General features: G+C 42.2%; 1 protein-coding gene across 5 annotated transcripts in view; it reads right to left on the reverse strand.

Annotated features, from left to right (window-relative positions):
- PRR5L (proline rich 5 like) overlaps nt 1-18,282 on the reverse strand; it is a 74,763-nt gene that overhangs the window by 37,132 nt on the left and 19,349 nt on the right. For all 5 annotated transcript variants that reach the window (XM_030560024.1, XM_030560025.1, XM_030560029.1 and 2 more), the window contains 3 exons: nt 11,361-11,664; nt 10,563-10,643; nt 5,310-5,358 (listed from right to left, as the gene is read on the reverse strand). In XM_030560024.1, the coding sequence (XP_030415884.1) occupies nt 5,310-5,358; nt 10,563-10,643; nt 11,361-11,530 (300 nt within the window). In that variant the 5' untranslated portion in view covers nt 11,531-11,664. The remainder of the gene's footprint in view (nt 1-5,309; nt 5,359-10,562; nt 10,644-11,360; nt 11,665-18,282) is intronic.

Consider the following 18,282-nt stretch of genomic DNA (forward strand, 5'->3'; position numbering starts at 1 on the left):
TCAACATTTGATTCGAAACATTTTTCGGTCAGCATAGCTGCACCTACATCAGGGATTAGATTGGCAAAGATTGGCATATAGGCATTGGCATAGATAGGGTGCTCAGAGGTGTGAACCAGGCCTAAGTATGAGTAAAGAGGACAGTGTGTGTGCCAGGCAGAGTTGCAGCCTTTCACAAAGAGGGTGTTACTGAAAGAATCCAGCCCACAGTGTTTCAGTGTTACAGCAGCTACAGGGAAAACGGACAACACTCCTGCCCACATACGGTTACAATTCAGAGTAAAGTGATTAAGCAGGGCCCACAGTTTCATGTAAATTTTAGTGGAAACAACTAAAATTCAGAGTCCCTGCTGGTGAATCAGTCAGTTCCGCAAAGGAGTTTTGGGCTAGCCCTGCAAGGTGATGAACACCTTCCACAGTCACCTGCACCATGCAGGACTGGGCCCTCTAGTAGGATCATATCCTACACACAGCCCATTAGAGTTGCTTTGCCTATTAAGAACCTCCAAGTTCAGAGGACTGGACTAATCCTAAGGAGTCTCTGGTGGAGCTGTCCCCCTAAGAGCCTAGCAGGGGAAAGTGCGAGGTGCAGGGGAAATTTTATTAGTCCTCTGGCTCGGCTCCTCAAGGCTTCAGCCTTATGCAGTTTTAACCCAACAGGTTGGGCATAGGATAGAGGGGCCCTAGCCATCAGCAGGAGAAAAAGCAGATTTGCGCTACAGAATATTTGGGCTAAAATCATTATCTTCTTCTTTCAAGAACTGGGTAGGATAGAGGAGGAGATGTGATTTTTGTTTTTTTTTTCTTTTTAAGCACAGCTCTAGCACAAATTTGTCTATTTTCTTTGAAAATCTGGACACCCTAGTGGGGATTTAGCTATCCCATATATGGGTTATTTGCAAAACTCTGTATATGCCTCAGCAAACTGGACCTAAACTCTGGATCAACGTCTCTGGATTCTGCAACCCTCTGGTGCCACAGGCTTGAAAATTCAGCAGCAGCTTCATTTCAATTTTAAGAAATTGAGGTTTTGATTAAATTAAATATGAGAATACAATCAGTACAGAACCCTAATTACTGATTTTGATGTCAAAGTAAATATATTTTATGTTGTCTCTATGCTTTCAGTACAGCACAGTTTTGTGTGTTAGATGTTGCAGGAAGCTGGAGGTTTTGGCAGCTGGGCAAGGAACAGCCTGGGTTTCCAAACCTTAGAAGGAGTCAGTTTGGGGTAAGCACATTCGCTGGGTATTTTGGCTGAAGCGGTCAGCAGTTAAATACTTAACATTTACATTTTCCACCACTGGATTTGAGAGTTAGCAACCCACTGGGATATGAGAAGAAGCAATTCACCCCAGCCAAAGCTATCATTTCAGGCTGCCTGCACACTCAGGTACATCATGTATCAATATGTCAATCTGCAATAGGTTTACATTTTTAAGGTTTTCTTCACATCCATGAGGGATAGCAAGATTATAACTGAAAATGTGGATTCAGAAACATTCAGCACAGGGTAGATCCCACAGAAAATCAGGAGTGGCGGAATATCCTGGGCGCTGGTTATTTGGTCTTTAAAAGCTCAAAGATCACTTTCAGCAACATGGCCTATATCTCCTCTAAAGTTACTAAGGCAGCAGATTAGTAACACAAACGTCCTTCCGAATCAAACATTTGAATTTCCACTGAGATCTTTATATGAGTGGGTGCATTAGTCTGTTATACTACGGTTTGGTTTAACTACAAGACAGTCTTGATAACACTGGGGCCATGGGGATTTTGAAGATAAAATCTCCCTAGACTTCATTAGGACAATCTAAGAAATATGAAGATACCTACTAGCTCATTCCATTCTTGAAGATTCCATGCAGTGTAAGAACTGGAAATTTCCATGAGTGTTGGTGAAAATTACTTCTGAGCAACCAATTCAAGTGACTCACAAAGTTAGCTTTTTCTTAGCATTGAACTATGTTCCATGGAAAACCTTCAGTGGTTGAAACAATTCTTTAAAAATAATGTAAGAGCCAGCACTCAAACTATGGAAAATATGATTTGACAATTATCTTAGCACTTACTAATAGTGTAGTGTACTCTGCAATGTAACAGGAAAAAAATGTTGAAGGCACTTTATAATGTTCAAACTTTGGAAGATTCAGGTAATTGTCCTGCTTGCCACTAGAGTATTGCGCACATCATCTTGAGGGGAAAACGGATCTATCCTTGGGACAGAGGAGAGCAGGTTGTACATTTTAAACTCATAGATGTTAAGGCCAGAAGGACCATCATGATTATCTAGTCTGACCTCCTGCACATCACAGGCCATAGAATCTCACACCCATTCCTGTAACAGGCCAATAACGTCAGTTACTGAGGTCCTCAAATCTTAATTTAAATGCTTCAAGTTACAGAGAATCCACCATTTACTCAAGTTTAAACCAGTAAGTGACACATGCAAAGGAAGATGGAAAACAAAAATAGAGAACTTTAGAGAACCTAATGAGAAAAGAGTTCTTCTCTGATAAAGAAATCCCAACAAGATAGTTTGATTAGTAACACATAGACTGCCCCATTCCACTACATTGCTACTTCTTGAACAGAGATCCATGGAAAGGGATGTCAACTTTTTATAGTCAATTATGTGCACTGTAAGTTTCTAATTTCACAAACACGCCAGGGGAAGATAAATTGCTTCCTTCTTTAGTCTAGATCTCATATTGCTTGTCCTCTTATGGAATATGCCTGCACTGAATCTTTTTTGCATCAGTGTGAGCCAGACTGGGGCAAGTCACATTTTTAACACTTCACTATACTAGAGGTAAAACTCTGGCCCTGTTGACTTCAATGAAAAAACATTCATCGTGTTTGGACTGGTGCCGCTGCATGAATGTAGTTATACCAGTGCAACCCCCACCCTCGTCCCAACAACCTAAAATTAACTCAAGTGTAGACTAGCTCTTGCACTGTCAGCTCTTTGGGGCATGGACCATCATGTCTTCTGTATTTGTATAGTGCTGAGCATATATGGATCCTAATCCTGATTATGGTCTTAGGGGCCAATAATATAATAATATCATTACTCTGCTGTTCTATCAAAGCGATATATTTTACAATTCTATCTGAGTTCCAGTGTTACTGATTGACAACCTTGGTGAAAGAATCCCCATGTTATCCACAAAACAAGGCAAGGTTCCACTTACTAATATGACTTGGCCCTGAACTGGAGGCCCAGTCAATAAGGATCAGAGGGGATTTTAGTCTATATGGCCTATTCTATCATTGCTTGTACTGTGGAGAGGTTGAGTAAGCATCAGGTAATGTCACAGGTATCCATTTGGCCTAGACAGCGTTTGAACCTAAGTCCTCCAGGACTTTTCTGATTGGCTTGCATAGTGTAAGCACATCTTATTCAAAGTTAAAAAACAAAATTTGCCTCTTTCAGTATAGTCCAGAACATAGAACATTCAGAGCCAATTAGTGCTTATATACTAGCACTTTATATTGTTCCTTCTAGCATGCATTGCTTCACACTTGTCCACACTGTGATAAAAAAATGGCAGCACTGAGTCTCAGAGTCCGGTTTAGCTGATTCAGGGGGCTCAGGCTGTGGGCCTAAAAAATTGCAGCGTACAGGTTTGGGTGGGACCACAGGTTCTCATAGCGTGGACTCCAGCCCAAACCCAAACACCAACCATTCAATTTTATAGCCCTCCGAGCCCAAGTCAGCTCACTTGGGCCAGCCATGGCCATGACACAGGTCTTTTATCACAGTGTAGATGTACCCCCAAGTGTATGTTTTCTCTTGTGTTGAAGTTTTTATATCAGGCCTGTCTGTAATATCCGACCACCTGTGTAGGCCCTTCTGGAGTCCTTCACAAATCTAAACAAATATAATGGTTTGCAATGTTTAACAAAAAACAAAAAACCCCAAAGCCAGTTACGGTAATAGTGGATTTCCACTCAGACCAAACTCTTTGTAATATGGACTCACTGCATTACTGTCTCACTGCTGCTAGACTCTTGGCTCACATTCTAGGAAATGTCCTCCCATTAGGTGAAGCAAAAGTCTTCTCCTTCCAGTAAAGAGGGTTGTGAAGATAGGGTCTGAAGAGATGAAACACAGCTGCCCGCAACATGGGAGTTTATTTTTCACTCAACAGCACTTATTTTTTTTTTTTTTTAAGTCATGCAATCTAATACTGAAAGGAAACAACACCAGTCAGTTATTTTTTTTTACTACTGACACAGTGCACAAGCTACTTCAGCCACCTCAGGAAGTGGTGCAATTTTTTCTTCTCTTTTACTGGTAGAGAATAAAACCAACACTGAAATCCCTGTTGTTCTCAGCAGTCCTGCTCTTTTTTAAATAGCGCCACTGAATGATTGCAGTACTGAAACCATCAGCATGGCCCTGCACTCATCTTAAACACACTTTCATGTGGTTACGTCTGACCACAGATAATAACATTATTAGTTAAAGGCTGTTACATTTGTGCACATTTGTGACTAATTACTGTACCTCTTCTCCAGGCTTTAGATTTTTCCTCCACCACAAACTGGAATTACATTTCTGGGATCCCATGATAGTGATCAGACTAAATTCCTGCTGATAGGGTAGGGTAGAGTTCGTTCCCCCGCCTTTAGAGAGAGAAACTTTCATCCACTATTTCTAAATATTTGGGAGAGGGGTTAAGTTACACTCTGAGAAACTGTGCATCTGTGTTGGAAACATAGGAATTCCCGTACCATATTAGTTTATCCAGTCTATGCTTGGCACTTATCTCAAAGGGTTCTCAAAGCACTTTATAAAAGGTGAGCATCAGCTTAATTTACAGAGGGGAAGTGATTTACTCAAGGCAGTACATCAACTTATTGACAGAACTGGGAGCAGATCACCTTTTTTCCTGAACCCAGCTCCACTCCTGCCCCCTAGTCCTGTGCTCTAACCACTAGAGACTGCTGCCAACCCAAGGCAAAAAGAACCATCAGTGCACTCAGTTCTCTATTGGAGAGATCAGGAGAGGCATTTCCTTCCTGATCCCAGCAGGTGATCACATCACACACTGAAGCATGAGAGCTGGTCATCTTTATTTTACTATGTACAACAACAAATACTATTGAACATAAGACTATGCAGCCCTTAGTAAAAAAAAAAAATCCAGATACTGTATTTGATTCCATGAACCTGTGTGGCAGAGAACACTGAATGCAGGCTACCTACTTGTAAGAAGCGATTCTATTTATTTTTCAAGAGCAAACTAAACCAAATTAAAAACTGAGCAAAGTTTAGTTATCCGTTAAGGAACACGTCTTACCTGGAAATAATCTGTGATGAAGGATCCAAGTTCACTTTTCAGCAAACGTCTGAAAAGAAATGGAACATGAGTTATAAACTGGTTGCAGGTCATTTATCACAGGCAGGGGTGTCATTCGCTATGGGGCAAAGGAGGCAGTTGCCTCCTCGACATGGATACACCCCTTCAACCCCCAGACTTTACATAGGTCTATGGCACACCATTATGTCTTCCAGTTTTTGTCCTTCCCCACTTTCCCCGGATCTTGCAGGGTATAATATAATCACATATAATGTTCTATACTCTGACACAAATTTTCCTCACGCTGAATTTTTCTGAAATAACTCCTTCGCTCATACACAAATTTACTCTGCCATCACCTCCATAGTCATACCAAAGACATCCTGATATGTGTAAGTGGAACACCATGAAGAAAGGAGAGAGTCATTCTGGTCAAAGGTAGATTCCCTTCATGTCTCTGCATGTAATAACTTTCTATAATGCCAATGGAGGTTATGTACAGACTAGGGAGAAATTCATCCTCTTCCCTAAAGTCCGGTATAGAAAGGCCTTACAACTAGAGGTGACTGAAAAACATGGTTCCCTACTGCACGAAAGTTTTTTTTTTTTAAACAATAAACCCTTTTAATTGTAGTCAACATTTTACCTTTTTTGTTTTAAACCATGAAACAAAATTTCTTTGCAAAAATTTGTTTCATTTCAAATTTAGGGGATTTCCCCCACTCACAGTCTTCATTTGGAGAATGGAGGGTACAGGGGAAGTAAAGTGAGAGAAAGTTGTTACCCTCCCTTTAAACAAAAAAAAATCCACAATATTTCCGGGGGGGGGGAGGGAGCATGAGGAAAGTTATTAAATTGAGAGAATGTTGTTGGGTTTTTTTTAAATGCTAATTTTTTGACTAAATAGATTTTCAAACCAAACATGGGGGAGGGGTTGCAGCATGCCCAAAAGATTAGTACTGTAATGCCTATTTTACAGATGGGGATACTGAGGCACCGAGAGGTGACTGTGCACAAGGTAAGAACATAAGAATGGTCATATTGGGTCAGTCCGATGGCCTGTCTTCTGACAGTGGCCAATGCCAGATGCTTCTGAGGGAATGAACAGAACAGGATAATTAAAGAGTGATCCATCCCATGTCATCCAGTCATAGCGTCTGGCAGTCAGAGGTTTAGAGACACCCACAGCACGGGTTGTGTCCCTGACCATCTTGGCTAACAGCCACTGAGGAACCTATCCTCCATAAGCTTATCCTTTTATTGAACTCAGTTATATTTATGGCCTTTACAGCGTCCCCTGGCAATGGGTTCCATAGGCTGACTGTGCATTGTGTGAAGAAGTACTTCCTTACGCTAGTTTTAAACCTGCTGCCTCTTAATTTCACTGGATGACCTCTGGTTTGTGTGTTATGGGAAGGGTAAATAATACTTCCTTATTCACTTTCTCCACACCTTTCATGGGAAGTCATATAGAAAGTCTCTAATGGAACTAATATTAGAGTTAGGGAGATGTTTGACTCCCAGGTTCATGTTCAAAGCACTAGACAATATTACCACTATTTTTGCAGTCTTCAGAAAAAGTCAATTTTCAAGATAAAATATTTCTTACATAAAATTATCTTTTGGTGCTTCAACCCTCTGAGGATGTATAAAGGTCTTTATATAGGAACATATGTATTATGTGTACATGTTTCCCCTTAGATCTCTGCATATATGTACACACATGAGGGTCTTTTGGATGATAACAAAGGTCTGTAGAGTTTTCAGCATATGTACCTATCTCCCACTAATGCAAAGGAATGTGGGGGATGGGGAGAAATATGCTATATGGGCTCAATGACAGGGAGAAAACACCACCCTAATGCTGCATCAAGAGCGACTGGAACAGGACTATATTTTGTCAACCTGTTTAATTTGGCAATTTCGGGCATTTTGCAGGAGTGATTGCATTGCACACTAAAATTAAACATCCCTGTTTACCAGCAGAATCTTTCCTTAAAGGGTGGACAGAGCTGGAATAAGAGACTCAGACTCACTGTTAAGTTCTTTCTCTAGGGGATGGCAACTATAAGAAGGTTAGTCTTTTGGGGCCCGATTTTCAGAAGTGCTCCCACTGGCTTCAGCCAGATCACTGATGTGAAAAAACAGGATATTTAGTCAGTGGATGCTGAATGAATCTGAAGACTCAGAGAGTGAAGCACTGGTGACAATTCCTCTCCCTGGCAACTGAAGGCTCTAGGCAGGGGGTCTCAAATTGTGGTACATGTACCACTGGTGGTACGTGAGGCTGATGTTCCAGCCATTCACCTCACAACATTTTAAGAAGGTGAGACATGAACCAATACATTTTGGCACCTGCTGCAGTGGGGAATCGTAATTGTCTCACACTAACACGTGAGCTATACTTAGATGGACCTAGCTACATACCTCAGCAGTGTTAACAATTCACACCCTGAGCACCATAATTAAACTGATCTAACCCCCAGAGTAGATGAGGCTCAAGAATTCTTCTGGTGACCTAACTACCACCTCTTGGAGAAGTAGATTATTTACAGCAATAGAAAACCCCCTTCCATCTATACTATGGCACTATAGCTGCACACCTGCGGCACTGTAGCTCCATTGTTACAGGGCCTGTAGTGTAGACATGGCCTAACTATGGCCAGCTCATTTCCTGCTTCCTGAAATTCCACCTCTCTACAGCATTCTGTCACCTTGGATGTGTCTATGGTATGGAGGATATATTGGCCTAGCTATGCCAGCATAGCATCGCAGCACAGATGCAGCCTATACCAACAGAAGGGTTTTTTCCATTGGTGCAGGAACACTGCCTTCCCGAACAAAAATACTTACATCACAGGAAGCATCAACATAGCTGCCTCTGCACTGGGACTAAGGCTGGCATAACTATGTAGGTCAGGGGTCTGGTTTTTACTATGTTGACCTAAGTATAGACCAAGCTTTCCCCTTGCTGAGCTCCTTACTTCAGTACAGGAAAACAAAAGAGGAGCTATTGAAGCAATCTCAAATGTCAGGGAGATGGGAAGCTCTGTGGCAGCGATCCAGAGCAGAATGTTACCACTCTCTTGTTCCCTATTCTCATCTTTGCTACTCCATTTAGCGCCCTCTCATTCCTCCCCCATATCACGTAAATAAGCTCCGTGGAGCATCGGTGGGATGCCGTTAGTGGTTTTGTTTTTTCTTTTAAAAAACATCTTGCATTGGGCGATGTCAGTGGGTAACATGAACGAAGTAATACAAACCAGGAAAACACACTGACTCAATCTCATGGCACGCAAGAACTAGCCTTTCACCAGGTTTGTTTCTTTGCCAGGTCTCAGGCTAGTGTGCACATCTATTGACAGTTTGCCAGAAAAAAGATTTAGAATCACAGGTGCTGAGTGCAGATCTCTGTGTGTGCAAATCCATATCCTTTGCTCCGTAGGTTGAAATTAATACACTATCCAATGAATTCGGAGGCTATTTTTTTAAGAACGGACACTCTTGAGATGTTACCAACACTGGGAACACTTAGAACATTAAATAAAAGTAAGTGTGTTTATTTCATGATTGTGCTCCCAAGCTCTAGAAGTGTCTCTCTAGAGGAACACACTGTGCATTTAAAGGTGATGGGACTATTTCTAAATTTCACCAAAAAAAATCCTGTTCTTTAACAAGCGCTTTACAGTCTGTATTAATTTCAGCAAGATAAACCAAATGTACCACAGACTACACTATTTTGAAATCATTAAGACATTTATTTCTAAACTATTTCTTCATGTAGATCAAATGCAGCTCCCCTTACGGGGCACTAAATCTGGGGATTTCTGAGTCCTGTGGCAGCACCTACAGAGGTAATTAAAGGCACGGAAGGTACGGTTTTGTTACTCAGAGGATCTTAAAAGTGGCTGCATGAAATTTTATGAAGCTTTGACCTTTGGGCTGAGATAAAGTGGGAAGAGTTTCGTGCCCTTTAGGTTTTATTTTGAAAGAAGGGAAAGGGTTGGTTAGGCTGCTGAAAATAAGGGTTTCAGTTAGAACAGCCATCTGAACTTAGTGTACAACAGAACTGCAATAATGCCACATGGTTAATCTTTTACATAAAAGGTGTCAACTTCCCCTTCTGTGACAACATTCAAATTGAGTACATGTGTATGTAATGAGACAGCTGATGGTAGGAAAAACACCACGTAATAGTAATATCTGCAGGTGTCCGCCCCAGAAAAGTATTTTAACTAGTACTGAAATCAGTTTAAAGTTCTCAGGTAGACCAGACTGAAAAATTTTCAATACAGCTTCAGTCAGTGTAGCCTAGCTACACTGGGGAAGTTTTACTAACAATGTGAACCCATTTTCAAACCAGTTTAGCAAAACTGATATTAAAAACAGTTGGGAGTTGTAGTATAGGCCTGGATTCAAGCAGCCAGGGCCTTTTTCACTGAACTGGTTTTGAAGCTGCATTCAGCAGGTTTTGAGATAAGAAAATTTCTCAATGTAGAAAAGACCAGAAAGTGAAGGGGTGAATAGACTCTACCGCAGAATCAAAGTAGAACCAAAATTCAGTCTCAGTGTCTCAACAATATTGAAAATAGCTCGGTCTGGTCTCCATAAGAAAGTAAACCATTTTGCAGACATGGTGCTGAAGTCCGTTTTCAGCCAAGATTCGAGTCGCCTAATGTAGAGTGGGTTTTTAAGTCACCCTTGACTGTGAGGTCTTAGCTGAATCAACCCTGACAACCATAAGCATTCAAACATTGCCTAAAAATCTTGGGCTATTAAAAATAACTAATGTTAGGCAAATAAAAAGAATCTTCTAGCTTTGAACCATTAGGGTTCACGTTTTCAAGCTTTTCTTCACCACCATGAGGGCTAGTAGCTTATTTATTTATTTATTTATTACAAGAAAGCAGAGAGTCTTCCATAATCACATGACTCTGGGAGCTGGACCTTTAGGAAAAACACCAATATCATGTGGCTAATGAAAAAATTGTAAGAGTTGGCAAGACTGCTTTAGTATCTAACAAAGAAGATAAAATCCCAAAGAAGGGAAAAAAATCCCTTCTACCCAAATCAACGTGCATCCATGCAGGTCAGAACAGCAGATTCTAAACCTTAGATACATATCTCCCACCCCTCAATGGCAAAAGAAGAGGAAGTTGAACACAGCCTTTCCCCTTCCTCCACAAAACTCCACCGCACCTCACCACCTGGTTGACACCAAAAGGGCTCTCAGCACACAACTTGGCAACATACCTGATGTTTTCGTTGAGGGTGTAAAGTTCATTGTTTTGCAAGCCTCCCCCTTTGAACACATTTATCACTGCTGTTTGAACACTGCCAAAGAGAAATAAGACAGTATAACATCCATAAATAACACACGTCAGGATGATTTAACGCACCAATCAATGTGAGCTAGCTGCCAACAGCTGAGTGGACATAATGGGGTGGAGAGTTTAACTGCACTTATATACTTCCACTTTTTCTCTCCTGGAAATCACTGCTCTTGTTTGTCTGTGTTCTTCAGGGGAGACAAATGTATCTACGGTGATTAAGGGGAAAACCATTACACAACATGCATAAAAGTTCTGGGCTGTGGCACATCCACATACTATATGTCTTACAATCATGGCTGTACCAGTGCTTCTGGATTCCTGCAGCACCTAACCCAAAGCATCCAGCGTTGTTCCTGGGTTAGATGACTAACTAAACCAGTGCATGTGAAATATTTGTGGGTTCTTGTCCACATTGGAGCAAGTTCTGTAGACAGCACCAGTGTGTACAGTGGTTTGTTTGTTAGTGGAGATGAACACAGTCTCTCAACACCATTAAAGAAAGGACAGTTGAAGATTGTTAGAACCAACCTGTATCAACAATGAGTCAGTTTCCCAATGCAGACAAAATCTGAGGAGCACCCAAAATTCATTCATCCTCACTAGCAGATTGATTAAGCTGAAAAAAAGTCTGCAATACCTTCAATCAGTTGCCTGAGGTCAAAATCTAGAGATTTTTACAAACAGAGCTACTTCAGGCCTGGTACTGGCAGGGCCTCACCTGTTCCACGCAGAGTTGGAGCTAAGCTGCAAAGCCTGTCGTGCTGCTTGAAAACGTGGCAAGTCACTGAGCACTGGGGAGCTCATGAAGCGAGGCCTGGGCCTTCGAAATGAACCCATTTTCTGGAATGGAACAGCAAAGGGTGGGGATAGGGTGGAACCCCCAGTCATAGATTCAGCTGGACTGAAAGGTGTAAAGGGGGCCGGAAGTCTTCCCCTCTTGAAGGTCAAACTAAGGAGGGTATCAAGGTTGTGAGTTCTCTGGCAAACACTGGGCTTCCTTCCTTCAAATCCAAGGGTTCAGCCTGTAACAAAAGCAAAGAGTTGATTCGTAATTGCTGGGCCTAAACAAACATGCACAGTATGAAATGCCTTAAGATAGGTGTTTTCCAAGATAGCATTCAGGAAACAAAATACTTCTGAAGACTGGTGAAGAGAAGGAAGGGTGTAGGGCACATGAAAGGAGCATGGAAACCTACATACCCCCTAATCCACCCCTCCCACAAGTGTACACTTAGTACAAGTGGCAGGTAGCTCTTTGAAAGCAGCCCTCCCTTCCCATCCTGCCCCTGCAGCAGTACCTAATGGCAGCCAGCCATGAGAACAAGTCATGTGAATTAGGTAGCAACTCAATGGCCCAAGCATCTCTTCTCTCCTCCTATTTAATTTAGCTCTGCTGTGAGAGCATAAGTACCTAAATACTTCTGTGAGAGCCACTTCAATCTGGAGCCACTAGCGCCATGCCCATCCCAGGCAGCATGGAGGGGAAGACACAGAGAACAGAAGAAACAAACAAACATACAGGGAGAAAGAAGATGAAGAGACAATGTCATCTGTAACGTTTCTGGGGCGTGAGGACATGGTGGGGAGGAAGTGAAGGCTACCCAAACACCCTTTGCAAGGAACAAAATAAGGGGACTGGAAAAGTGATTTGAGAGTCAGTGATGTAACAAAAGGAGGCCTGGAGGTTTTACTCCACACAGTCAGGTGCAACTGATAGACCAAGTTTAAAATGCAGAAATACTTCCCTCCCAACTGTCATCTTCCAAGAGATGATTAAGTAGCCCTAGGTAAACTGAAGAAGGGTCAGAAGTTAGGTGGAATTTGGATAAACTCTCAAAAATTCGTACACTGAGCCAAAACTTTTGAAGCCTCTCAACTCCACCTCCTACTCATCTCCTCCTGTAGTATTTGGAGAGATGGTACTTTAGAAGTTTCCCCCCTGAACTGCTTGAAAACAACAGCTATGCTTAGCTAAGCTGCACAGATGGAAGGCAGGAACCTCTCTTTTCCACTATGCCTCCAACAGGCTAGCAAAAGACAATATAGTCAGCCAGTGAAAATCCAGTTTAGAAACATTGCACCACCACAACAAATTCCCGTTGACTGGTCGTTCCCTGAAGACATGAACCCATTTCTAGCAGCTTTCAAATTAACCTTTTCATGGGTGACAGGCACATTTTTTCCCTACCAAACTAGTCCTGTTTTAGGATGACTTCACCTCCCCACCCCCACCCTTCATATCCATCTGCCAGGTTATGACCTACTGATTTAAGACATGTTTGTCCTCAGGACCTTGTCTCAGACTTCAAGGAAGCCCCAGAATCTATGACAGCTAAAGAGCCTGACTGATTTAGGCATGGTTGCTGTGACCCTCTTCACCACTGCATTTTTTCCACAGAGATGCTATTCATTACTAGGGTATCAGAACACTGTGTTATGACTACAGAATGGTGAATCATCTTAAAGAAAATAACAAGACGTGAACCTCATTCTTGTTAAGCACCAAGAATGTTCTCAGTGCTATACCAGACACTAATAAATAGTCATCACCCCAAAGAACTTCAAGTCTATACATCTCTGTCCAAAGTTTCATCCAGATCCTTTGCACACGTTCAGTACAGTTTGGATAAGAGCTCTGTGGCACATGCAGCAGTGATGTTCCAATTCATTTTTTTTCTTGGCACTGCAGCTTTAAATGACGCAGAACCCAGTTAATCTGCTGCAAGATGAGGCTAAATTCTACACAGATGCTCAATGGGGTGGTAGACTGGAGATTCTACATCCACTATATTTCAATTAAAAATATGGAGGTTTTATAAGTTAAGTATGAAAATAAATAATATGACCAGGACAGTATCACAGCTCTGTCATATTAAATTTCATGTGTTCTACACTGTCCTGACATTTAAGTGTGCTACAGATTTTGGTATTGAAAATGTCCAGCCACATTGTAGAAGTTGCCAAGGGAGAAGCTGAAAGTTTGGGTAGCTGGGTACAGGGAAGTCAGCTCTTTTGGAAACAAAGATTTAACATTTAGAACAAGGGTTTGGAATAAGTAAGTTAGCTGGATGTTTCTGCCTAAAAGATTAGCAGCAAGATAGTTAAGTGTTGACATATATCATCTTTAGGTTTCAGAGTTAAAACAGCCTGTTGAAATGAATAAGGGTAAGTTCACACCTCTCAGAGTTATTAATTCAGGATATACATCCAGGATGTGTGTATGCATTTTTCAGTGCTGATGCAGTGCAGTATAAACATTATTTTACACCAGGTACAGGCACTGACACACTATGTCACAAGGCAGTGTACATAACCATAGTTAAGACACGTGCGCCAGTCCTTAAAAAATGCATACAGGTTTTCCTAACTATGATGACTACACTGAATTAGGTTCATATTCTTAATTGCAGTTAAGAGGGCTAAAACTTTTCTTAAAATGAAAGCTTAGATTCTGGAGCATAAATTTGTAGGAGGAAATGGGTTCTGCAGCAAATTCCACTACTACAGCTGCAGAATCTTTCAGGGCCCTCCAACAGAGTTCTTGAACAGCTCTTACAAAAGAATGTGCTCACTCTTGCTCATTGCAATTTACGTGTTGTTTTCCTTAAGCTTTTGTAAGTCACGCAGACAGATAGTTCATGTTCTGGTCTGTGTATAAAAGATGAATATTCCCCTATGCCGAATCATACTTTCATGCAAATCTTCAATTCCTGTGCAACAATCCTAACTACAGGTCATCAGCAAGAACTGAACCTGAGACCTACAGCACCAAGGGCCTGATCCAAAATCCACTGAAGTCATTGGGAGTCTTTCCATTGCTTCAGGACCCAAAGACAAAAGCCTCTTCCATTTAAGTTAAAGCAGCAAGTTGTTAACTAGTAAGAATAGTAGGCTATTATCCTTTATGTGCACCAGTCAATAGAGGGCATCAAAACACAATTAGCCAGTGTGTTGCCTGTCTCCAAATGGAAGTGTCAAAAACTGTGGGAACCCATTTTCTCCATCCTACAGTCTACTCTTGTTATTTTCAGACCACCAAAAAGCAAGAGAAAAGAGAATGCTCACGAGACAACATTCTGTTGATAGAACAAGCTTAAATTTTGCAGACCTGGGATAGCTCAGTGGTTTGAGCACTGGCCAGCTAAATCCAGGATTGTAAATTCAATCCTTGAGTGGGGATTGGTCCTGCTGTTAGCAGGGGGTTGGACTAGATGACCTCCTGAGGTCCCTTCCAACCCCGATATTCTATGATCATTTTACATTTTGCTAAGCATCCAAAACAGATCCTGAATCTCTCATCACTACTCTGCAGTATCTGCCAAACAGATGCAGTTCCTAGACTTGATGGAAACCAAATTTTCTTTCCTTCTACAATAATGAGACCCGCATCCCATCGCTGGACAAAAGGTCCCCAAAACAAGGCTTCCTTATAAACTCTGTCTCTTCTGTGCAGGCAAATCTTGTTAGTTGGCTGTGTCTATTTGGTGTGTGCTGTAATGTGTAATTTACAGCTTGTGCTGAGACTATCTTTGTGGTTAGAGAGGCATTAATATAGTTATAGTTTTGTAAGAAGTCTTCATGATATTCCAGCTATTTTGGCTACCAGGAATGCCACAGTGCATAACAAAATGCTAGTATGACAAGTTTATAACTCTTTTTCCTCTGTTTGGTATGAAAACGCTAAAGAACCAATTAGATTAAAAAAAGATTTCAGCAAAAGGTATCCCCTGCTCCTACTGCTCTTCACTGAGTCCTGTCCAAGATTTTTCCTCTCCATGTCTCTGAAATGTTTCATGAGATTATAATAATAACGCCACCCAGCCTATTATAGCACTTTTCATCCGTAGATCTCAAAGTGTTTTACAAAAGGAGAGAAGTATCATTTTCCCATTTTACAGATGGGAAACTGAGGCCTAGAGAAGTAAAGCGACTTGCCCACAGTCATCCAGCAAGCCAATGGCAGACCTGGAAATAGAGCCCAAGCCTCCCAAGTCCCAGTCTAGTACTCTAGCAGCTAGGCAACGCTGCCTTTTATTAGTGCTCATGAAAGGTGTCAAGCTCTGGAGACACAAGTTCAGGAACTGTAGGCCAAATATAGCACTGGGCAGCTGCATTGCAACCTATCCCAGTACAAGCACATGGTTCAGTGCTGTGAAACACCTCTAGATGCAAGAGAGTAGCGCCCTCTTCATGGTAATTTAGTCATTGTCTTCTTTGTCAACACAATCCTCCACCCAATCTACTTAATTATGTTGGATGTTTTTCAGATATGAAGCTTGTCAAAGTTCAAGGGGATGTTTTATTGTTGTCTTCTCCCCATCCCAATCCCACAGGCCCACACCCAAACTGATTCACTCATCCCTAATTATAAGCTTAATATCTGTCTGCCAAAAAGCCTTTGAAGCCCAAACAAAGCAGATCTGTAGTTGATACATATGCAAGATAAAGACCACAAAACTCTGTGGGCTAAGTGCACAAACAATGCATGATTGGGCACCAGCTTTCTAAACTGGAGAATATGCGTAACCTGACAATGAAGCAATGTTATCCATCTGCAATATGTTACACTTCAGAGAACACTTTCATTACAGATTCCAAACAGGGCAGGAGGAAACACATGTACAGACACACGTCTGTTGGAAGCTGATATTTCCAAAAATTAGGTAAGAAATAGCCTCACCACCAGTCAAATTAAGGGACCAATGCTAGTTTATAATTTTTTGTCTCCGGATAGTTATGAAAACCACCAAAGAATTCATTATAAAAAGAAGATTTTAGCCAAAGGTGTCCCTGCAATAGGCAAAATACATCTGGCTGCCTGGAAGAAAAGAAAGATCAGCAAAAAGACTTGCTCCTTATTGAAACTTTAGGAATACCAAAGAAGGGGTGACAAAGGGAGAAAGTTGGCAGCGTTTCTTCAAGAATATGCATCTTCTAGATGATGCAATGTTGATTAAAAAAAACACAAATATTTAAATAACAAGAGAACAGACTGTTTGTGTCTTCGATTATTTTTATTTTTCCCTGGTATTTTTCCTGCAGATCCAGGGCAGCAGGGTCCAATATGCACTGGAATCAAGTTCCTTTGGAAAGGCAGCATGGATGTTGGATGGCTGCCAGTGGAGGCAGGCACTGCAGTAGCACAAGGGACAGAAAGGCTTGCAATAGGATAACTGGCACCGCTTGTATTTGTCAAGACCAAAAGTAAATCCACACCAAGCTGCCACAAGCCAAAAAGCAACTTTAAACCAGATGCAGAAGGAAAAACCAAATGAGCATTCTTCACCCAACAAAACCTTAATAGCCCTCAAATCTAGCCACAGAGAAGGAGTGGTGGAGGGGGGCTACAGTTAGACTCAAGCGGTAGCACCAAAGCAACATAGATATTATTGTAAGGCAAACTTAAAATGGAATTTAAAATTCATGCAACTGGAAAAAACAACATATACCAGAAACTTTTAGGACTCTTGCATAAAAATCTAGGAAAAATAATAATTTCAAAAGGAATTTCCCACTGTGCCAGCTTTACAATTCCATGAATGGCTTCCTGCAGTAAAAACACAGCTCCACTCCACTCAGCCAACCTAAATAGATACAAAACGGTGTAGAAAGAACCAGGCAGGAATTTTGTTGGCTGCTTCTTTTTCAAGCCCGGTAAATATTTAACAAAACACATGATCAATAAAATGATGTGTGTTCAGCTGATACAATCCAGTCATGATTCTTTCTGAATCACATTTCTTTACATTATTTACTTTAAGGCCACACTGACAAAGGCAGATATTCCACAAAATTCTCTCTCAGGCCATGTCTACATCTAAAATTTTGCAGCGCTGGTTGTTACAGCTGTATTAGTACAGCTGTATAGGGCCAGCGCTGCAGAGTGGCCACACTTACAGCAACCAGCGCTGCAAGTGGTGTTAGATGTGGCCACACTGCAGCGCTGTTGGGCGGCTTCAAGGGGGGTTCGGGGAACGCGAGAGCAAACCGGGAAAGGAGACCAGCTTCGCCGCGGTTTGCTCTCGCGTTCCCCGAACCACCCTGCAAACCGCAGGGAAGGAGACCTGCTTGCTCGGGGGTTCGGGGAACGAGAGAGCAAACCGGGAAAGGAGACCAGCTTCGCCGCGGTTTGCTCTCGCGTTCCCCGAACCACCCTGCAAACCGCAGGGAAGGAGACCTGCTTGCTCGGCGGTTCGGGGAACGAGAGAGCAAACCGGGAAAGGAGACCAGCTTCGCCGCGGTTTGCTCTCGCGTTCCCCGAACCACCCTGCAAACCGCAGGGAAGGAGACCTGCTTGCTCGGGGAACGCGAGAGCAAACCGCGGCGAAGCTGGTCTCCTTTCCCGGTTTGCTCTCACGTTCCCCGAACCACCCTGCAAACCGCAGGGAACGAGACCTGCTTGCTCGGGGTTCCGGGAACGCGAGAGCAAGCCGGGGAAGGAGACCAGCTTGATTACCAGAGGCTTCCTCCTTCCACGGAGGTCAAGAAAAGCGCTGGTAAGTGTCTACATTGGATTACCAGCGCTGGATCACCAGCGCTGGATCCTCTACACCCGAGACAAAACGGGAGTACGGCCAGCGCTGCAAACAGGGAGTTGCAGCGATGGTGATGCCCTGCAGATGTGTACACCTTCAAAGTTG

This window comes from Gopherus evgoodei, chromosome 4, assembly GCF_007399415.2.
Source record: "Gopherus evgoodei ecotype Sinaloan lineage chromosome 4, rGopEvg1_v1.p, whole genome shotgun sequence".
Lineage (NCBI taxonomy): Eukaryota > Metazoa > Chordata > Testudines > Testudinidae > Gopherus > Gopherus evgoodei.